The 21,236-nt window shown below is 65.0% G+C and overlaps 4 protein-coding genes across 9 annotated transcripts; 3 read left to right on the top strand and 1 right to left on the bottom strand.

Moving 5' to 3' along the window:
• Nucleotides 1–735: 735 nt before the first annotated feature.
• RNF208 (ring finger protein 208) lies at nucleotides 736–2,780 on the bottom strand. 2 transcript variants are annotated; one of them, XM_045374075.3, is made up of 2 exons: nucleotides 2,395–2,780; nucleotides 736–2,218 (listed from the first exon to the last, which is right to left on the bottom strand). In XM_045374075.3, the coding sequence occupies exon 2, from the start codon at nucleotides 1,687–1,689 to the stop codon at nucleotides 904–906; it is 786 nt and encodes a 261-aa protein (XP_045230010.1). In that variant the 5' UTR covers nucleotides 1,690–2,218; nucleotides 2,395–2,780; the 3' UTR covers nucleotides 736–903. The 2 variants fall into 2 exon arrangements, with proteins under 2 accessions (XP_045230010.1, XP_045230009.1); XM_045374074.3 differs by having other exon boundaries at nucleotides 2,469–2,780.
• A 2,857-nt stretch (nucleotides 2,781–5,637) lies between these two features.
• Nucleotides 5,638–6,770, top strand: CYSRT1 (cysteine rich tail 1). The gene is made up of 2 exons (XM_005580324.5): nucleotides 5,638–5,697; nucleotides 6,079–6,770. Exon 2 carries the CDS (start codon nucleotides 6,087–6,089, stop codon nucleotides 6,519–6,521), a length of 435 nt encoding a protein of 144 aa, XP_005580381.1. The 5' UTR covers nucleotides 5,638–5,697; nucleotides 6,079–6,086; the 3' UTR covers nucleotides 6,522–6,770.
• A 1,376-nt stretch (nucleotides 6,771–8,146) lies between these two features.
• RNF224 (ring finger protein 224) lies at nucleotides 8,147–9,682 on the top strand. Its single transcript, XM_015436136.4, is given in 3 exon segments — nucleotides 8,147–8,188; nucleotides 9,080–9,132; nucleotides 9,134–9,682. Coding segments are annotated over 3 exon segments (501 nt in total). The 3' UTR covers nucleotides 9,540–9,682.
• A 1,993-nt stretch (nucleotides 9,683–11,675) lies between these two features.
• SLC34A3 (solute carrier family 34 member 3) lies at nucleotides 11,676–17,345 on the top strand. 5 transcript variants are annotated; one of them, XM_065529778.2, is made up of 13 exons: nucleotides 11,676–11,714; nucleotides 12,466–12,589; nucleotides 12,874–12,963; nucleotides 13,370–13,498; nucleotides 13,579–13,722; nucleotides 13,799–13,910; nucleotides 14,015–14,210; nucleotides 14,439–14,528; nucleotides 14,669–14,742; nucleotides 14,916–15,083; nucleotides 15,224–15,340; nucleotides 15,415–15,539; nucleotides 16,742–17,345. In XM_065529778.2, exons 2-13 carry the CDS (start codon nucleotides 12,505–12,507, stop codon nucleotides 17,179–17,181), a joined length of 1,770 nt encoding a protein of 589 aa, XP_065385850.1. In that variant the 5' UTR covers nucleotides 11,676–11,714; nucleotides 12,466–12,504; the 3' UTR covers nucleotides 17,182–17,345. The 5 variants fall into 5 exon arrangements, with proteins under 5 accessions (XP_065385850.1, XP_005580374.3, XP_073872028.1 ...); XM_005580317.5 differs by having other exon boundaries at nucleotides 14,669–14,750; XM_005580319.5 differs by lacking the exon at nucleotides 11,676–11,714 and adding an exon at nucleotides 12,127–12,288 and having other exon boundaries at nucleotides 14,669–14,750.
• The last annotated feature ends 3,891 nt before the right edge of the window (nucleotides 17,346–21,236 follow it).

Here is a 21,236-nt window from a genome sequence, read left to right as displayed (position 1 = left end):
GCTCACTGCAACCTCCACCTCCTGAGTTCAAGCAATTCTCTTGCCTCACCCTCCTGAATAGCTGGAATTACAGGCACGCGCCACCACACCTGGCTAATTTTTTTGTATTTTTAGTAGAGAAGAGGTTTCACCACATTGGCCAGCCTCGTTTTGAACTCCTGACCTCAGGTGATCCATCCGCCTTGGCCTACTGAAGTGCTGGGATTTCAGGCGTGAGACACCACACCCAGCTTGGGGCGGACTCTTCCTCACACCCAGGTGGTCCAGGTGCCAGACAGGAGACGCTGGGTCCTTCTTCCCCTACCACCCTCTCAGCCGGTCTTTGTCCCTAACCCCTGCACAGATGCCGATAGACAGATGCCCCTCACAACCTTGGAAGATCCAGGTGGGTGCTCAGGGCCAGGTGGGCACCAGGAGGGAAATCAACTGAATTGTCCCCCATACCATTGAAAATGTCCCTCCGCCCAGCTGGGGTGGCTCTGTACACCCACCACACAGCCCCGCCAGGCGCACATAAGCAGCCCACTGTACGTGTGGGGGTTTGCACCCACGCTCACAGCCCAGCCCAGCCCAGCCCCCAGTGCGCAGAGCAGGCCCACCCTGAGCAGTGCTGGGCCTCTCTCTGGAAGCTCCAAGCTGGACCCTGTCTGGATTGCAGCCCTGGGTGCCCACCATAGGCCTAGGCCTGAGCACAGCCCACAGGAGCAAGCTTCAGTCCAGGGAACAGGTGCAAACTTTGGCAAAGAGTTTTAATGGCAAAGTTGGCTGCAGCGACAATGCCACTTGGGGTGGGGCCAGAAGCCATGGTGGGGAAGGAAGGGTCAGCGGGTGGCAGGGCAGGGCTGGGTCCCTGAAGAAGCGGCGAGTGAGGCTCAGCGGGCAGTGGCGGGCGGGCAGGCACTACTACATGATGGAGCAGGCGGACAGTGGGTTCCGCACGTGGCAGGTGCACGCGGCCCCACAGTACTGCCGGAAGGTCTGGTAGCAGCTGCCCTCGGGCTCAGCCCCCCACTGACCCCCGGATGGGGCTGTCAGCGCCTCGGGCGGCAGGCGGCTCAGGATGGATGTGTTGACAGCCAGCGCGGCCAGGCCGTAGTCGGTGAAGAGCACAGTCTCGCGGCGGCAGGTGGGGCAGGAGATGAACTTGTACTTGGGGCAGGACTCATAGAGAATCTGCAGGCACTGCTCACACACAGAGTGCAGGCAGGACAGCACACGGGGCCGCCGCTGGGTGACGTTGTAGGTGTGCCCACAGGTGGGGCACTCCAGGGGCTCGCCTGCCGCTGCCGAAGAAGCCGCCGAGGCCGAGGGGCCGGGCCGAATCACATACTGATTCACAATGACCTCATCCTCTGGGGCTACACGGGGAAAGCCCAGCTCTGTGCTTCCCTTACGGGGCCGCCGCGGCAGCGGCGGGGTATGGGGTGCCCCTTCCAAGGCAGGCATGTCCCCCCCACATGCCTGGTTGACAATGATCTCTGTGTCTGAGGGCCAGGCACGCTTGGGTGCCAGAGTTGGGGTGGACCGGGGAGCAGGCGGGAAGCAGGGGGCAGCCGGTAGCTCAGGGAACTTTTCAGGGTGGACAATCTTCATGGCCTCCATCTTGAGGATGACATGGGGGCCCTTCAGGCAGGACATGAGGAGGCCCGGCCAGCCACTGCCCACCTCGGGCCCGGGGTCAGAGGGCATCCGGCTGTCTCCAGTCAGACTGGATGTTCGGGTGGGTGGGGGCGTTGTGTGGGGCTGGGAGGCAGGTGACGGGGCAGCATCCTGGTCTCGCCAGGCCTGAGGGAGCCCCCGGCCAGCCCGTGGACTCCTACTAGGGGCAGCCGGCGAGAGTTGGGGGCGCAGGGCCCCCCCCAGTGGCCACAGTGGCTTCTCTGGTCCAGTCCTGGGAGGAGGAGGAAGGGGTGGGGGAGGGGGAGGCAGGCGGGGGCAGGGGGGTGTGGGAGGCTGCCCTGGGCTGGGGGTCTGGCCCAGGGTCTCACCCAGGGTCTCTGGCTGCTGAGGCTGGCGAGGGGGCGCGGGGGGGGCTCCCCCTGTAGCCGAGGTCAGCAGGCCGCGGGCCGGGACATCGGGGCAGGCAGGGGCTGGGTGGGCCCCATGGCTCCAGGACAGGGCGCCCAGGGAAGGCAGCTAGCCGAAGCGCTGGCTGCAGGAGGACCCGGGCGGCAGGCTCCGCGGCAGGAGCAGAGGCGAGGCCTGGACCAGGCCTGAGCTGCAGGTGAGAGACGGCGTGAGGGCAGTGCTCGGGCTACCTCCACCCTAGCCCTCGCCGGGCACAAAGGACCGGGCGCCCGACCTCTGACCCTGACCTCAGTCGTGGGATCCCGACCTCCGCGGGGCTTGGAACCCAACCCCCTCCCCGGTCCCCGCCTCCAAGGCCAGACGCACCTTCCCGAGGGCCGACCCCCGTCGCGTGGGGAGGGGCGCTGAGTCCGCCCCCGGCCCCCGCCCCCTGCGCTCACCTGCCCCAGCCTGGCGTCCCGGCCGCGCGCCGCCGCCGCAGAGGTTGTCTCAAAGGCAGGCCCGGACGCGGCGCCCGCGTCTTGGCCTGGCAGCTTGGGGGGCTCCGGCGGCTCCCGCGGCGGCCGCAGCGACCTCAGGCGATGGCAGGGCCCGGGCGGCACCGAGGGGCGCGGGCGCGGGCGCGGGGCGCGGGTTTCGGCGCGGCGGCGGCGGCGGCAGGTGCGTGCGGAGCGTGGCGCGCTCTGCGGCGGAGGCGCGGGGACCGCAGTGCGCGCGGCGCCCGCCCGCGCCCGCAGCGCCACCCCCCGTCTGGGGACCCGCGCGGGGTCTGCGGGGCGGGGCCAGCCTCCCGGCCGCCCCTCGGTCCGCTCCCGGCGTCGCCCTCGCTGGCGGACTGCGTGGGGGGCAGGACCCCCGCGTCTCCCCCAGTTCTTTCCAGGCTGACCCTGGGTCCTGGTCAAGCCTCCCGCCTCCAAATTCAGGAGGGGAATCCGGCTGTTCTCCTCCCTCACACTAGGAGGCCTCAGGACGCTGGAGGGAGAGGGAGGGGACCTGCGCGGTGGATCCCAGGGGAGCTGGTTCCAGAGCCCACCGGTGCCTGCCCCCGCCCCCCGCCCCATGGGAAGTCCCCGAGTCCTCCGGCTTCGCCCATGCCCGGTGCCGCAGCTCAGAGAGGGTGCTGTCACCCTAAGGGGCAAGAGCTGGGCAGGTGGAGCGGGTCAGAGGGCCGACGCCGGTGGACGGACGGGTCCGGTGGGAGTGCGCGAAGGACAGGCTGGCAGCCCAGTGCGGCGCGCAGGCGGCCCTGAGGACCGCACCTGCCCAGACAGGGTGGCCTCCGGCACTCCAGCGCGCAGGCCCGGGGCCTCTCCGCTTCCTCACCCGGGGCTTCCCTGCCTTCCTGGGTCCGCCTTCTGCCTGTGGAGCCCTCGGGCTTGCTGGTCACCGTGGGGCAGCGGACCAGGGCTTCGAGGGCCTCCGCTGCCACGCTGTGACCAGCTCTGGCCCCGCACCTGGCCCTGAACAGCCTGGCCTCCTTCAGCTCCTCTCTCCGCTGGACTGGCCAGACCGCACCTGCTCTAGGCAGAGCCCCAGGGCCTGCAGAGTGCTGAGCTCAGAGGCGACGGTGCCCCTGGTGCGGGAGCTCGCGTGGGCAAAACAGGTTGGAGGAGCGGCCCTGCCCATAGGGTCTGGCTTGGCCCCTCCATGGGGCCTCGGGCTAGTGTCACTCAGAAGAGCAATAGGGAGAGCTGTGCGGGTGACAGGGGCGCTGCTGGAGGGGTCCTTACGGGGCCCTGGCAAGATGGTGGGGCAACTGAGGCAGCCTGGGCCTGGAGGGGGCCGGGAGCCCAGCTCCGCCGCAGGCTCTGCTCGCCGACCCGGCGCGCGCCCGAGGAAGCACCAGGCCGCAGGCCCCGCCCCCTCCGCGAGACCCTGCCCCGTAAGGATGAGGCCCCGCCCCATCACAAGGCTCCGCCCCCCAGGCCCGGCCTTTACAGCTCCGCCATTCAGAGCTGGGGAACCCCAAGCCGAGTCTTGGTCACATCCGAACCGGGTCTTTCGGGAAACCCTGGAGCGCGGAGGCTTCTGGGAAATAAAATTTCCACGGCCTGGACCTGCCTTGTTAGCGCATGCGCTATAGGCGCCACGCAAGGGGCAGGCAGAGCGGTGAGCGGGGCTTCCGGCGCCTGCGCAGTGGACCTCTGTCGCCGGCCTCTTAAGTTTTGGGTCCCCAGCAGCACCCAGTTCTCCCCAAATCGGGGCCGGGTTGCCTGAACTCATGTCCCGACCGGTCTGACTGGCCCCACACAGGCCACGTCTGACTGGACCCCGCCCTTCCTGGTGCTCCCCTGGGCCCCAAGGCATGGGTCGCCCCCGCGGCACTCCCCGGTGCCCGCTGCACCCCTGCCTCCGCCGGTGCTCAGCTGGAGGCGGGGGGCCCAGGGTGGGGACGCTGGGGGGACGCGTGTGGCCCCCACGCCTGCCAGCCAGAGAGTAACTGCAGTTCGAGAAATGAGCTAAAAACGTCAGTAGTGTTTAAAGCCCGTGTCATTGATTGTAAGATAAGACCTGTGACAAAACGTGCAAATCAAACATTTTTTATTAGTGAAAAAAGCAGAAAAGCCACTGGGCACGGTGGCTCACGCCTGGAATCCAGCACTTTGGGAGGTGGAGTTTGAGATCAGCCTAGGCAACATAGTGAGACCTAGGTCTCTATGAAGAATCCGTCGGCCCGGTGGTGTACCTGTAGTCCTCCCAGCTACTCAGGAGGCCGAGGTGGGAGGATCACTAGAGCTCAGGAGGTTGAGGCCACAGTGAGCCAGATCATGCCACTGCACCTCAGCCTGGATGGAAAAGTGAGACCCTGTCTCAAACAGAAATCGGCCGGGCGCGGTGGCTCACGCCTGTAATCCCAGCACTTTGGGAGGCCGAGGCAGGCAGATCACCTGAGGTCAGGAGTTTGAAACCATCCTGGCCAACATAGTGAAACCCTGTTTCTACTAAAAATACAAAAAATTAGCCAGGCGTGGTGGTGGGTGCCTGTAATCCCAGCTACTCGGGAGGCTGAAGCAGGAGAATCGCTTGAACCCAGGAGGCAGAGGTTGCAGTGAGCCAAGATCACGCCACTGCACTGCAGCCTGGGCAACAGAGCAAGACTCCATCTCAAAAAAAAAAAAAAAAAAAAAAGCAGAAAGCCTCCAAGAGCCTAAGGCTCTCAAACATCTTGGTTTCTGCTTAAGTAGAGGCTCAGAGACTTAGAGGCCCTGCCTCAGCCGGGGCTTTGAGATGTGTGAGCAATGGCTGGGGGCTGCAGGTCCGGGAATCTGAGGGCCTCACCCCACTTCCTTTCCAGAGCCATGACCTCAGGCTCACCTCCTGCCCTCCTCTCTGGCAAGTTGCAGATGCCCTTTAGGGCCCCGGCCATGCCCCAGATGTGAAGGTCTGAGTCACCGGTTTGGCAGTGCCCCTCAAAGCCCAGGCCTGGGCTGCTGCCCACCTGAGGAGGAGGAGTGGGCCAGCTGCCGTGCTCCCGTTGCTGGGGCCTCTTGGGGTCTTGGGAACCCCATCTCTGAGCCCCGCCCCATTGCCCCGCCCCTATCTCTGAGCCCCGCCCCATTGCCCCGCCCCTTCCAAGGAGGGAAAAGGCGGCTGCCAGTCGCTCAACTCAGGCACTGGGACCTAGAGCTCAGAAGACCGAAAGGACAGACTGCCACGCTGCTACCACAGGTGAGCCCTCGGCCGCTGGGACTGCCCTGAACTCAGGGGCACTGCAGGGTCAACCCCCTTCTCTCCCATCTCTCAGCCTCCACCAGCCATTCCCAGCTCCATCCCAGGACCAATGCTGCCAGGGCAGGGGGAGGATCCCTGGCAGGGGTGGCAGCTGGGAGACACCGGCCCTTGCTGCTCACTGACACTTGGCTCACACCCATGACACTAGCCTCGCACAGACATTTGGAGGTGACAGCACCCCAGGCACTGATGCCTTGGGGATGCTGGCCTAGGACAAGGCACGCCGCTTCTGGGTGGGGGCTTTCTTGGGCCGCAGGCTCGTGGGCAGCCTCCTACTCCGCTGAGTCTGTATCTGTCTTCTCTGCCCACCCCCTGCAGGCTGGACCATGGACCCCCAAGAGATGGTCGTCAAGAACCCATATGCCCACATCAGCATCCCCCGGGCTCACCTGCGGCCTGACCTGGGGCAGCAGTTAGAGGTGGCTTCCCCCTGTTCTTCATCCTCGGAGATGCAGCCGCTGCCAGTGGGGCCCTGTGCCCCGGAGCCAACCCGCCTCTTGCAGCCGACTGAGGTCCCAGGGCCCAAGGGCACCAAGGGTGACCAGAGGGCTGCCCCCATCCAGAACCATCAGGCCTGGCAGCAGCCTGGCAACCCCTACAACAGCAGTCAGCGCCCGGCCGGACTGACCTATGCTGGCCCTCCGCCCGTGGGGCGTGGCGATGACATCGCCCACCACTGCTGCTGCTGCCCCTGCTGCCGCTGCTGCCACTGCCCCCCGTTCTGCCGCTGCCACAGCTGCTGCTGCTGTGTCATCTCCTAGCCCAGCCCACCCTGCCAGGGCCAGGACCCACGCCTCAGCAAAGGTGACTCAGGCAGTGCCCAGACATTCGGGGTGGCTGTTGTCAGGGGCGTCAGCCCCTTCCCACCAGGGACTGGGGCACGGACCCACCAGGAAGGTGGCCGCTCAGCCCGAGCTCCTGAAACGGAATCCCAGGCCCTGGCTGGAGAGGGACACTCTTGATTATCTTAAGGCCCAGGCAATAAAGCAGGGTGATCTTCCTCCCAGCAACTCTTCTTTGCTGCAGGCTTCTTTGGGAGGGGGTTGTAGCTGGACACAGGGCATCTGCCCCTTTATGCCGGCCCGAGGACACATACACACACAGTCACCATGGACATTGCGGGGACAGGGATGCTACTGCCTCATGACATCCACACTCTCCCCTAGCCTGCAAGTCCTGGGTCTGCCCAGAGGCTGCATGGGGGCTTGCAGTGTGTCCACGGCCCTGGCTGAGCCAGGTCTGGATGTGAGCTGACTTGCGCTCCCTGGGGCTGAGGCTGAGACTGAGCTGGGGTCAGTCCATGGGTCGGACAGCAGGAGGATGCGGCGCACAGAACTAGGGGGACCCCACGAAAGGCCTCCAAGAGGAGGAGCGTGTTGGCAGGAGGGTGGTGGGTGCGGCACAGGTGCTGCAGGTTTCAGGGAGTGGAAGGTCGGGACAGGAGAGCTCAGACAGCCAGGACCACACCCTGCCCACTGGTGATTCACCTCCCAACCTTGGCTGGGATGTTATTCTAGTTTCCCAGGAAATATCTAATTCCTGCATACTTGCTGTCCTGCCTCGGGGCCTGGGCTTCCAGGAGGAGGTGGCCTGGACCAGGCCTTGAGGACGAGGCAGGAGGAGGCTGGGGCCGTGGGTTCTGGGCCGTCTCCGGGTCTGTCTGAGCAGGGTGGGGGCCTCTCTGGGGCTGAGCACGAGACGCTAGGCTGCTCTGCACAGGTACTGCCTCACCGCTGTAGGCCAGGATGCCAGGATGCCAGGCAGGGAGTGAGTGTTGAGGCCAGCTCAGGATGCCCTGGTGTTCCGGGCAGGGCAGAGACAAGGGGAGGAGGCAGCAGCCGAGCTGGCCACGCAGGACAGACGGGTCCTCACGCCATGCCAGCCCTTCCCTGACGCATGGTGACCGGCCCCACAGCAGGGCAGGGCAGGCGCGTGGCATGCAGAGGTCTCCAGGCGTGGGACGGATAGGTCACTGCCCCGAACCTGTGCCAGGACTTAGCATGCCAAGCTCCCCGCCTTGTCCCGTTGCTGGCCCCCACCGGAGGGTGACCGCACCCAGGCCAGCCACGGGAACCTGTCTGACCAGTCCTGGGGGCAGACTGCCAAGAAGGTGGGCAGGGGTGAGGAGGGGCCGTTTGCTCCCACCCAGCGGGGCAGTGAGTGGTCCTGTGGTCCTGCCCAGCCATTCCAACCCTTCTTGGTCCCCCAACTCTGCTCTGCCTGCGGTCCGGTGTGGACACACTGATCGCACCTCCTGGAACCTGGGCCTCCCGTGGTGGCCTGGAGGCTGCAGACGCGCAGAGCAGCCGGGAGCTGCCCGCCAAGGAGGGTCCCGGGCTGGGAGCGGGGATCCCCAGACACGGAGCTGGTGCGCCACCTGGAGGCCATGCGGACTGGTGCAGCCCCCTGCCGTCCGGTGGGCACCAAGGTGAGGCTGAGAAGTCAGCCACACAGATCCACAGACAAGCACAGTGGCAAAGTCTGCAGAGGGCTCTGAGCCAGCAGGGAACCCTGGCAGGCTTCCTAGAGGAGGAGATGTGAGCAGAGGCCAAGGCAGGAAAACATTCCAGTATGGAGTGGAGGTTAAGGGAAGGGGAGGGTAAGGGTGAGGGAGGAAAGGGGAGGGGAGGGAGAGAGTAAGGAAGGGGGAGGGGAGGAGGAGAGGAGGGGTGAGGGAGGTTTTGAGCGTGAGGAAGGGTGTGAGCGTGGGGAGAAGGCCTGAGAGTGGGGGAATGGACCGCAAGGCCAGCCTGGATGAGGTGTTAGCAGAAGCTGGCTGGGTCTGGACAGGAGGGGGTGGGCAGGGGCGGGGGGCACCTTATCTCTTGCAAGTGGGCGGTGCCGTTAGATCTAGTTTCAAGGCTTTGTGGCTGAAACGGGAGCCCACGCCCGCCACAGCTGGCCACCTGCCTCTCTCCTGACTCCCGTGCAAGGCCAGTAATGCAACCCAGGAGAAAGCCGCAGGGCGCCCTGGGTCCCCACCCCCTTCTCCGGCCACCCTGTGGCTGTGCATAGCCGCCCAGCAGAGCCCATGCAGGTAAGAGACCTGGGCTCAGGTTGGCTGGGAGGGTGGGGGCCCGGGGCTGGGCCAGGGGGGTCCTGCGGGAACAGGAGCCTGCCCGGCTGGCGCCCACATGAACCAGAGGTGCGCAGACCCTGGTGTCTGCCTGTGCCCCGGTGCCACCCTCCCTCCCAGGTCTGCATGCACCAGCCCCACAGACCCAGCGCCTGACCTCTGGGGTGGGCTCCTGGGGCCAGCATCCCATCCAGGCAGACGGTCCCCAAGGTGGGATGTCCACTGCTGGCTTCCCTCTGGTAGGATGCTGCAGCCAGAGGGCCCCCAGGCCTCGGAGGAGGGGGGCCCCCACAGGAAAGACTGCATCATCTGCTGCTCAGCCTATGACCTCTCCGGGCACCTGCCCCGCCGCCTCTACTGCGGACACACCTTCTGCCAGGCGTGTGTGCGGCGACTGGACGCCCCAGCACCCGAGCAGCGCTGGATCCCCTGTCCGCAGTGCCGCCAGAGCACGCCCACGCCTCGTGGAGGGGTGCCCATGCTGGACCTGGATCTGGCTGCTTTCCTGGCGGTCAAGGCTGAGCGGGAGCCGGCAAGACTGGAACCCCTACCCCTCACCTCCCTCAAAGGCAGCAGCATCACTCAGCAGCCAGCTGGGCTGTGCCCTGCCCTGGGTCCCCAGCCCCACTTCCCCCCTACTAGATACTGCTGCTGGGGCTGTGGCAGCCTCTGCTGCCCACCCCTAGGCAGCCCTGAGGTCTGAACTCTGGCCATTCCCACCCCTGCAGGGGAAATGCCTGCCTTGGAACCCCTGACCACACACCATCATGGGCTCAGCCCACTCAGAGCAACCTGGCAGTAGCGTCCCGTACGCAGCTCCGTGGGGCCCAGCAGGGTGGTGTCATCCCAGCTGTGAACATCCCAGACCACAGCCTAAGGTTGGGGGCTGGGAGGTTCCGCAGGAGGCTAGTGACCTCCCACCTGTCCTGGCCACAATTACCAGACCCCAAACTAGCCCGATCGGGTGTGCCTGGTGAGGACACTGCTGACTGGGCGGGTGGCAAGCCCGGCTTGGGCCTAGATGCAGCGCAAAGGATCGCTCCCAAGAGGACGCAAAGGCCAGCGCCGGAGGCCTGGGCTGCAGGCTGGAGGGGTAGGGCCGATCCAGCTACGCCTTGCGAGCTGCCCAGAGCAGGTCTCGCCTCTCCCACAGACATCCCCAGGGTGTACCAGGAGGGTGGCAAGACCACCTCCTTCCTCCCTGCCCTGCACGGCAGCCCTGTGAATTCACCCGCTCAACAAAGCTCATGGAGTTCCCACTGTGTGTCAGGCGCAGCTCCGGGAGGGTCTCGTACAGGCACGAAGCCGTGAGGGCATTGAAGAGGACGTCTCAGCGGGGCCTGCTTGAGGTGTCACAGCCCACTTGATCTCATCCTTGGCTAAACCTTTCCTGGCTCCCGGCAGCCACCACACAGACCCTTTTGAGGGGCCGGGGCCGGGGCTGGGGCCAGAGACTGGACAGCAGTGACCACCAAGTCAGTGCTGTAACCCCCCACACCCACTGGAAGGAGCTGTCACTCGGGAGCCCCAGGGAAGGACTGTGGCCCCCACCCCCAGAGCAAGGGCGCAGGAGGGAGACGGAAGAGAATTTGTCGGGAGCCCCAGGGAAGGACTGCGGCCCCCACCCCCAGAGCAAGGGCGCAGGAGGGAGACTGAAGAGAATTTGCTGAGCGGACACCCAGAAGTTTCTACCTTCTCCAGGGCAAAGTCCCCACGCACACAGCGGGGGCTGGGCGGCAAGCAGAGCAGGGCACCAGCAGCCCCTAGGCAGGGTGAGCCTCCTCCGGGGGAGCTACCCCACACCCCGGGGCAGGAAGAGGCCCAGTCCTCCTAGGGGACACCCCACAGGCGCTCAGGCCAGCTGGGATTTCTCTGGGGAAAGCTGTGCGATGGGCCAGGCAGTGGGTGGGGAAGGTGGCCTGGGGGGCTCTGTCCTCCTCCCTCTGCAGATGGAGGCTGCCAGCTACACCAGGGCCGAGCCCGCTAACAGCCTGCTGGGCCCAACCCTACCCTGAACCCGGATCTGAACCCTCTGACCTCGGGCTGGGTGCCCTCCCTGGCTACATGAAAAAGCCCATCCTCCACCACCACCTGGTGCAAAGGGCTTCCTTCCCCTGCTCTGCCGGTGGCAGGGATGACACTAAGGAGGTCTGGGGAGCCCTGGCCGGGCGCAGTGGCTCACGCCTGTAATCCCAGCACTTTGGGAGGCCGAGGCGGGCGGATCACCTGAGGTCAGGAGTTCGAGACCAGCCTCAACATGGAGAAACCCCGTCTCTACTGAAAATACAAAATTAGCCGGGCGTGGTGGCTCATGCCTGTAATTCCAGCTACTCGGCAGACTGAGGCAGGAGAATTACGTGAACCTGGGAGGCAGAGGTTGTGGTGAGCCGAGATCGTGCCATTGCACTCCAGCCTGGGCGACAAGAGCGAATCTCAAAAAAAAAAAAAAAAGGTCTGGGGAGCCCTGAGATGCATGGAAGTGGGGGGCTGGCGTCTCCCGACCCCCGGGCAGCCCCAGCCATGCTCTAGCATCCTGCCTGGCTGGGTGTGGTGTGTCTCTTGGGTCACACGGATGCCTGCTGCAGATGCCCAGTACCGAGGGCCGGTGTCCCGCCCTGCAGTGCCCTTGGCCTAATTCGGAGCCCACCCCTGGGAGAAGCCCCACTCTGGGAGGGTTGGGCTGGGGTTTGGAGGTCTTAGCCACAGAGTGACAGGACGGGGACGAGGCCTAGGGCCCTTGGGGCCGGGGGGAACCCCCGTGGGGACCTGGGCTCTTGGGTAAACATTAATGGGCTCAGTACCCAGCAGATCATGTGCGCGATCAGGGGATCTTTGACCTGCAACTGCTCCCTGCAGGTGCCCCTCACCACCCACACAGGTAGGAGCTCCTAGGGCCAGGCTGGGGCCCAGGGACAGTGAGGCCGAGGCTGGGTGGCCTCCAGGCCCAGGGCTTGGGCCCCATCCTAAGCCTCCAGGACCCAACGGCAAGAGACGCCAGGCTTGGGCAGCAGGAGGGAGGGTGAAGCAGAGGACGCCTGGACCTGAGCCCAGGGCACTAGGTGGAGGGGTCCAGGTGGGGGACCCGAGGGGTGGGGTGACCAGGCCCAGGAGGCTGAGGAGGCAGCAGGTTCAGGGCCAGGAGTCTTGAGGCGGTGTGAGGACCCCACCTGCTCCCCATCACCAGGGTGTGGGGCCCTTATCAAGCCGAGACGTCACTGTTTAGTATCAAATGCCAAAGTCTAAGTCGGGACCATCCAGTGTCCCCGATGACACCTGATAGGAGAGGTCTTCAGGTTCCCCAGCTCACAGCCACTTCCAGCCTGAGCCCTGGAACCCTGCACCCTCAGCACTAGCCAGGCCTCACAGTCAGGACCAGCAAGGGAACCGGGGAGCCGGGGCCCCCTCGAGTCTACCCCTGAAACTGGACTGGGCTCGCCTGACAACTGCCTGAGGTCATTGTAGCCATCCCCCGTGGATGGAGGAAGGGAGGTGGTCACTGAGGCCTGCAGTGGGGAGGGAGAGAGGGTGGCCAAGGGCTCAGTTCAGGGGACCTGGGGCGTGAATCCAGCCTGTGAGGCCAGGGCTGGGGCACGGGGAAGTGTCTCTGACACGTGCGTCTCCCCCAGCAGATCCGGGCCTGGGCCTGGGTCTGTCCCTGCCCGAAATCCATGCCGAGTTCCCTCCCGGGCAGCCAGGTCCCCCACCCCACTCTGGACGCGGTTGACCTAGTGGACAGGACTCTGAGGAATGAAGGTACCAGCAGCCCCCATGACCCAGGCCTTGACCAGTCTGACCACCCGCCCCCCAGGCACTGGGCAGAGACAGGCCAGGTTTCCTGCGGGCCTGCCGGGGAAACCACAGGGCTCATGACGCCTCCACTCAGGTCCTGCGCAGCTGGAGCCCTGTCTTCCCCGTTCCGTTTCTGTCCCTCACTCCGGGCCTCTTACGCCTCAGCCCCTCCTCCGGCCTGTGCCCTTGTGCCCCCAGTTGGAGGGAGGTGGTCCTGGAAACAGCCACACTCAATCCCACCTCCGCAGGGACCTCCAGTTCTGCTCCAGTCTTGGAGGAGGGGGACACAGACCCCTGGGCCCTCTCTCAGCTGAAGGACACAAGCCAGCCCTGGAAAGGTGGGTCTGGAGGTTCCGGGGGTGGCAGGCTGGCAGGCCTCTGTCCCCCACGGGACTGGGGAGACAGAGCAGGGTGGGGCCTGCCCAAACAGGCTGTGCTTGGGCAACCCCACCATCCCGGCCCCCTCTGGGGAGACACATGCCGCTCAGCCCGGCGTCTGTTCTGTCCTGGAGCAAACCGGCCACCTCTGCCTATCCGTCCTTCCCCTCCGGCTCCTGCGAGGGAGGGTCCCAAGGGCTTGGAAAGGAAGGGACCCAGGCCCTGCCCTGGGGGTTACGGAAGAGGAGGAAGTGGGACCCAGCCCTGTTGGAGACGGAGGAGAGAGGGGGCAGAGGATGAGGGGCCTGGGAGGGAGACCGGTCAGGGTGGAAGGCCAGCCAGGGACAGCCTGCCCTGTGTCCTCAGAGCTCAGTGTGGCCGGCAGGCTGCGCCGCGTGGCCGGCAGCGTCTTCAAAGCCTGCGGGCTCCTCGGCAGCCTGTACTTCTTCATCTGCTCCCTGGACGTCCTCAGCTCCGCCTTCCAGCTGCTGGGCAGTGAGTGACGGGGCAGGTGCCCAGGGCGGGGCGGGCAGCCAGCCCTCCGCAGCCTCAGCGCACCTCTCTTGCCGGTGTAGGCAAAATGGCTGGAGACATCTTCAAGGACAATGTGGTGCTGTCCAACCCTGTGGCTGGACTGGTCATTGGCGTGCTGGTCACAGCCCTGGTGCAGAGTTCCAGCACATCCTCCTCCATCGTAGTCAGCATGGTGGCTGCTAAGTGTGCGTGCACCCTCCCTCCCCGGGTGGTGGCGGGGGCAGGGTGGGCCGCAGGCTGACTCAGCCCCCCCACCGGCAGTGCTGACTGTCCGGGCGTCTGTGCCCATCATCATGGGTGTCAACGTCGGCACATCCATCACCAGCACCCTGGTCTCAATGGCGCAGTCAGGGGACCGGGATGAATTTCAGAGGTGAGTTGCCGGTGGAAGGGCTGGGCTGGGGCTGCAGTGGCAGCCGAGGCCCAGGCCCCCCCCCAACCCCCCCGTCTGACCCCGCCTACTCTCTGCGGCCACAGGGCTTTCAGCGGCTCAGCGGTGCATGGGATCTTCAACTGGCTCACGGTGCTAGTCCTGCTGCCACTGGAGAGCGCCACGGCCCTGCTGGAGAGGCTGAGCGAGCTGGCCCTGGGTGCTGCCAGCCTGTCACCCGGGGCGCAGGCACCCGACATCCTCAAGGTGCTGACGAAGCCGCTCACACACCTCATCGTGCAGGTGAGGACGGCCGCCGCCTCTGCCCAGAAAGCCTGAGCAGGCCGGATGGGAGGAGGCGGAGGCGGCCCTGCCCTGATGGAGGGTCAGCGGAGGGTCTGGGCCCTGTCCTGGGACAGGGGAGGAGAGGGCAGCAATGGGCAGGGCTGGGCTGGACCCCATGGGCACCAGAGCCCCAGGTGAGCCCTGAGGGAGGGTCCAGCACACTCTCACAACCCCTCTGGCCCCCAGCTGGACTCCGACGTGATCATGAGCAGTGCCACAGGCAACGCCACCAACCGCAGCCTCATTAAGCGATGGTGCGGCACCACGGGGCAGCCGGTGAGGCACCCAACCCCAGGCCCTCACTGACCCCCAACCTCCCACCTGCTGAGTCATCCCTCCCCACCCTCCCTCGCCTTCAGTCCTCTGACCTCTTTCTGCCCACTGAGCCCATCCTGAGTCCTCCCTGCCCTCCCCAGACCCGGGAGAACAGCAGCAACTGTGGAGCCTTCGGCCCCTGCATGGAGAGGAACAGCACAGCCCCGGTGGACAGGTTGCCCTGTGAGGCCCGGCCCAGCCCAAGCCCCCACGCCCCCCACACTCCCCCTCACCCGCCCCTGCATGGAGAGGAACAGCACAGCCCTGGTGGACAGGCTGCCCTGTGAGGCCCACCCGCCTCGACCCGCCCCCCAGGCTCCCTCTCACCTGCCCCTGCCTTGCCCCCAGGCCGCCACCTGTTTGCGGGCACGGAGCTCACGGACCTGGCCGTGGGCTGCATCCTGCTGGCCGGCTCCCTGCTGGTGCTCTGCGGCTGCCTGGTCCTCATAGTCAAGCTGCTCAACTCTGTGCTGCGTGGCCGCGTGGCCCGGGCCGTGAGGACGGTCATCAATGCGGGTGAGGGCATGGGAGGATGTACGGTGGCCAGGGCTAACCCAGCATCCCCCACAGACTTGCCCTTCCCACTGGGGCTGGCTTGGGGGCTACCTGGCCCTCCTTGCGAGCGCCGGCCAGGGCTAACCCAGCATCCCCCACAGATTTCCCCTTCCCACTGGGCTGGCTCGGGGGCTACCTGGCCCTCCTCGCGGGTGCCGGCCTGACCTTCGCACTGCAGAGCAGCAGCGTCTTCACGGCGGCCATCGTGCCCCTCATGGGTGAGCAGGCAGGACAGGGGCCTCTGGAACGGGGGCTCAGGCTGGGGCCTTGTGGTGACCCCCAGTTCCCCCAGGGGTCGGGGTGATCAGTCTGGACCGGGCGTACCCCCTCTTACTGGGCTCCAACATCGGCACCACCACCACGGCCCTGCTGGCCGCCCTGGCCAGCCCCGCAGACAGGATGCTCAGCGCCCTGCAGGTACTGCCCCCCACGGTCCCGCTGCCAGAACTGGCCAGCTTCCTCCCAGCCCCACAGACAGGCAGGTGTCACCAGCCCGGGGGGCCCAGGCTGGCTGTGCCCCCACCTTCCCGGACCCCTTCCCTGGCCTCCAATCTCAGCCCTGCTACTCCGCCTCCTTGGACCCCACGGGTCCTGTGCACATTTCACACCCACCCTGCGCCTCCTCCCTTGAGACCTCCTCATTTCCACATTTTCTCAGCTCTTTGCTGTGCCCCTGGGGACCTGCCCCCGGAGTCTCAGGGGGCTCCAAGCCCCTCTATTCCAGCACCCTCCAATGCTCTCCCCCAACCCCTGCTCCCTTAAGGAGCAGCCACTCACCTCCAGCAGGTCCCCATCTGGACGACCCTCCAAGCCCCCATCTGCAAAGGCTGAGTCCCACCGGTGCTGGGCCCTGCCCTGCTGCTGCCCAGGCTGTGATTCTGCCTCCAGGACACTTCCCCCAGTCTGAGCCCCCAGCTCTGTGCCCCACCCCCAGTCTCAGTTAGTCCAGCTGGTTCTCCCTCTAAAACAGCCCGTCTGCGGCCTGCTGCTCGGAAGCCCAACAGGTTCAGTTCCCGAAACCCCGGGTTATGCTGTGCCGCCGCTGACAGGAAGAGGCACGCGCAGCGCCCCCTGGAACCCACCCTCGTTCTTGCCTCTGCCCTGTCTCTGTCCACTTAGACCCTCCTGGTGCAGGGTCCTGCTCCACCCCCTGCAGGAAGCCCCCCAGACTGCACCTGTGTGTGGACTCCTCCAAGTCTGGCAGCCCCTGGAGGGGCTGTGTGTTCTCCCCTCCTGTGGCCCTGTGCCTCCTCCCCCCAGGGCATGGGCTGTGCAGTCTCAGCACGCTGGGGGCTGAGGAGAAGGGGTCTCTTGGCAGGAGGCACAGGCAGAGCCAAGTCGGAGGGTGCTTCCCCCGGTGGGTCCCCCTTGAGGGCAGCAGTGATGCAGTCGGCGCCTGGGGGTGCTGGGCTGCAGCTCCCAGGAGTGTGCGGGAGGCGTGCCGGGGAGCGTGTCCACATCTGGCCACAGTCCGCCCCCCAGACGGCCATCTCAGCCGTGGAGCGAGATGAATTTCGAACTTAGGGCCCCTTCTGTAGGGTGGAGGAGGGCGGGATTCCTGGGCCCCTGGTGACCCCACCTCGTCGGGCCCAGGCCCCTGACAGCCCCCTCACCCCCAGGTCGCCCTCATCCACTTCTTCTTCAACCTGGCCGGCATCCTGCTGTGGTACCTGGTGCCTGCACTGCGGTTGCCCATCCCGCTGGCCAGGCACTTCGGGGCGGTGACTGCCCGTTACCGCTGGGTGGCCGGGGTCTACCTGCTGCTCGGATTCCTGCTGCTGCCCCTGGCGGCCTTCGGGCTCTCCCTGGCAGGGGGCACGGTGCTGGCTGCTGTCGGGGGTCCCCTGGTGGGGCTGGTGCTCCTCGTCATCCTGGTCACTGTGCTACAGCGGCACCGGCCGGCCTGGTTGCCTGCCCGCCTGCGCTCTTGGGCCTGGCTCCCCCTCTGGCTTCACTCTCTGGAGCCCTGGGACCGCCTGGTGACCCGCTGCTGCCCCTGCAATGTCTGCAGCCCCCCGAAGGCCACCACCAAAGAGGCCCACTGCTACGAGAACCCTGAGGTCTTGGCCTCCCAGCAGTTGTGAGGGGCAGTCGCTGCGCAGACCACCCCACCCTCCCCGGCTGGGAGGGCTCTGGAGGGCCTTGGGGGAGGGGTCCCCATGGCAGCTGACCTCCGGTCACCTGCTTCCCCTTCTGTGCAAATAAACCAGGCTGTTACCTGGGGTGGCAGTCCTCACTCCCCTAGACAGGGGCCTCCTGGGCACGTGGGGGAAGCGGCCCGGTGCTGCCTCCTGGTGGACACTCCGGGGTCTGGGGCTCAGGCACAGGAGCCCGCCCATCCCTGGGTGTGTTTCTCAGGGCGGCCGCTGGGGACAGAAGCTCCCAAGGAATGGTGGGCCTGGGGGGCGGGGACTTCCCACGGTGGGAGCTGGGACCCCTCCTGAGGGTGCAGGGGAGAGCCCAGCCAGCAGGGAGCAGGGCTGGTGGCGCGGGGTGTGGGGAGCCCCGGAGCCCCTCTGTCTCGGCGGAGGTCATGGTTGGGGTGCGGCTGAAGTCCCATCAGGTGTGTGGGGTGTGACAAGGGACCCCAACGGCTTGGAGGGCTGGGTGGTCCCAGAGGCACCCCCTGTCCGTCTGCCCTCTGTGTCTCTCAGCCAGTCCTGGGCTGGGCCCCTCGGGGACACTTCTCCACAGGGCTGGGCCACCTCAGGTGCTCGGCTCCCAGAACACACCAGGAGGCCGGTCTCGCCCACCAGGCTGGGGCTCACTGAGCCCTGGCACTGCCACAGAGAATGAGACCCTGTCCCGGGAAGGCCTGTCCGTGGGGTGGGCCCAGGAGGGCGGACAGCACCCATGGGGAGGACTTGGGGGCCAGGGTCCCTCCCTCCACTGTGTGGTCGAGTTTCCACACAGGAAGGCTTGTCTGCTGGTCAATGGGTAACTGGACACCTGGGAAGTCGGCAGGGTTGGGGGGGGCTCCTGCCACCTGTAGCCCAGAGCTGCCCACAGCCCTAACCCAACCCCCACTCCCGCCAAGGGAAGAAAGCCTTGGGTTACCCCGGAACTGGAGCATTCAGTCAGGCACAGAGACAGGTGGGTGAGGGGCCGGCCCCGTCAGGGACAGGTCTAGTTTGCTCATTTCTGAGTCTGCTGCTGTGGCCAGTCACGTTCTCCCGTCCAGAACTGCAGCCCTGCAGCCCTGATCTCTTCCCAGAGCCTCCCAGGATTGCCTGGTCAGACCCCACTAGGGGATAGGGGTGCAGCCGCTCAGGAAGATGAGGCCTGAGGGGGCCCTATGGCCATTTCTCCTCTGTGGCTCTGTCCTTTTCCACCCTCAGACTCCTTTAGCCCCCGCTCATGACCCCCAGGCCCTCTGTCCCCTTGGCCCCCAGTCTTCCCTGGGTCCTCTGCCCCAGCCACCCCTCAAACTCCTAGGCCTCCTGGGCCTTGATTTCACTCACGGAGGGAGGTGACCACCTGCTCTGGGAGCCAGGGGGGCCTCAGGGGTGGACTCCAGAGAGCGGGACCCCCAGCAGCTGGAGCTTTGGTTCCCACAGCCCTGTGATTCTTGGACACCCCTGTGGACCTGACATCAGCCTCATGGAACCGTCTGGCACCCATGTAGGGAACAGGCTTGGCTAGCTCCCTGGGGAGACTGAGGGGCCCGGGAGTTCCCCTGCCCTTTGGGGGGTATCAGTGAGGCCCTTGTGGAGAGGAGGAGGAAGCATCCCATGCACCTGTCCTTCCAGGGCAGGTGAGGTCTCCCACAAAGGCTGGGCACCGGGTCCTTTAAGGCCGCCAATACTGTCTGCCTGCTGCCCCTGCCTGGCGGTAACACACCCTCCCGCTGGGACCATGGCCACCAGTAAACAGAGCTTTCGTTGTGGATCCTCCAACAGCTGCAGGAGGAGGAGGAGGGCAGGCGCCCAGCACTCCCACAGCCACGCCTGCCCCTCTTCCCTGCCCTTCTGGCCCTCCTTGGACTGTATCCTGCCTGGCCATGGACCCCAGGCCCCAGGAGTTGATCTTCCTGCCCCATACTATCCTGCCTCTCCATCCTGCAGCAGGGCACCTTGGCTCAGGGTAGGGACTTGCAGAGCCTCCCCCAACCAGTTTTGTGCAACAGGGGTAGCTGCTGTCCTTGTTGGCCTCAGGCCCAAGCTTCAGGGTGTCTACTGCTGTCTTGTCCCCAGCCAGTGTCCACCTCACCAGGGCAATGCGAGGGCAAAGTGGGCCGGCTGGTGCCATGGCGAGCTCTGGGGCTCTCACCTGGGCAGGTGACGCCTGTGAAACAGGGGTGGCACACTGACCTCCCAGCCCTGTGGCACTGGTCACAGGAAAGCAGAGGCCTTTATAGAGAGGGGTTGGGAGACTCTGACAAGGTGCAGGAATGCCACACACCTCAAAGAGCAGCCTCAGTCGGGCGCTCTGCACAGCTCACTGGGGAAAAAAACCCAGAGCTTCTCCTTCCTCCCCTTTGTGACAACTCAATGTTATGAGATTTCGACATGTCCCTGACTACTGCCTGGATAGCTGAGCTACTCCCAGGATGGCCTGGGCACTAGGAGAACCCTCGGGTGGCTGGCAGCAACCTGTGCATCCCTCAGGCCACTGCCGGACCCAGTCCGTCTGAGGGTCAAGGCCTGTGTCAGAGTGGTCACGGGAAGCCAGGCCCGTCTTCCTGGACTGATCTGTGGGGAAGGCCACCCTCCTGGACAGGATGGCAAACTGGCAACAGACCCCCGAGGAGTGAGCACAGCTGCAGGCCCTCGCCCCGGAAGGACAATGCTGATTCCCGTGCGTGCTCTGGTGCTGCGTGTCCCAACTTCCAGTATCGCACACTATGTGGTGAAGACGGAGGTGCAGCCCCTCCAGGCACAGAAAAATAAATAAGCAGATATTGTTTCCAACAGCCTCCAATTGGGGACAGATGCCCAGTGGCCACAGCACAGGAGACTCTCAGGGCAGACCTGATGGTGTAATTTATTTAAAATGCTACAAAAATACAGCCAGATGCAGTGGCTCACGCCTGTAATCCCAGCACTGTGGGAGGCCAAGGCGGGTGGATCACAAGGTCAGTTCGAGAGGAGCCTGGCCAAGATGGTGAAACCCCATCTCTACTAAAAATACAGAAATTAGGTGGGCGTGGTGGCGGGTGCCTGTAATCATAGCTACTCGGGAGGCTGAGGCAGGAGAAACACTTGAACCCGGGAGATGGAGGTTGCAGTGAGCCGAGATCAGGCCACTGCACTCCAGCCTGAGCGACAGAGCGAGATTGTCTCAAAAAAAAAAAAAAAACACAAAAACAAAAATTAGCCAGGCGTGGTGGTACACGCCTGTAGTCCCAGCTACTTGGGAGGCTGAGGCAGGAGAATCGCTTGAACCCGGGAGGTGGAGGTTGCAGTGAGCCAAGATCGCGCCACTGCACTCCAGCCTGGGCGACAAGAGCAAAACTCTATCTCAAAAAAAAAAAAAAGAAGCTACAAAAATACAGAAGGCATGGTGGCTCATTCCAGTAATCCCAGCAATTTGGGAGACCGAGGCGGGCGTATCACTTGAGGTCAGGAGTTTGAGACCAGCTTGGCCAACATGGTGAAATCCCATTTCTACCAAAAAAACAAAAACTGGCATGGTGGCGGGTGCCTGCAGTCCCAGCTACTGAGGAGGCTGAGGCAGGAGAATCGCTTGAATCTGGGGGGATCCGAGATCTCGCCACTGCACTCCAGCCTGGGAGACAGAGCAAGACTGTCTCAAAATAATAAATTAAGTAAAATAAAAATGCTACAAAAATACAGCACGTTTGTTTTCAAACAGACTGATTAAAGGCGCAACCACATGTAATTCATTTTGTTTAGAAGTTTCTTTTCCCACCCAAGTAGAAATCAAGTCTTAAATTACGAAAAGCACTAATAGAAGTATGTCTCAGCCCCAGCGCGCTGACCCGTGGTTGGGATACCGGCCCTGGAGCCCAGAGGTCGGGGCCCACCCGCCGGGGGAGGTCTGGGCTCTGTCCTGGTCTCCACGGAGCTCGCGCACTCCTGGGGCCGAGGTACCAAGGCGACCGGCGCACGGCCAGCGCCGTCTCCACAACAGGGCAGGGCGCGCGGCTGCGGG

This window comes from Macaca fascicularis, chromosome 15 (assembly GCF_037993035.2).
Source record: "Macaca fascicularis isolate 582-1 chromosome 15, T2T-MFA8v1.1".
In the NCBI taxonomy this organism is placed as follows: domain Eukaryota; kingdom Metazoa; phylum Chordata; class Mammalia; order Primates; family Cercopithecidae; genus Macaca; species Macaca fascicularis.
The sequence above is the reverse complement of the archived record's forward strand: the minus strand, read 5'-3'. Positions and strand labels throughout refer to the sequence as shown.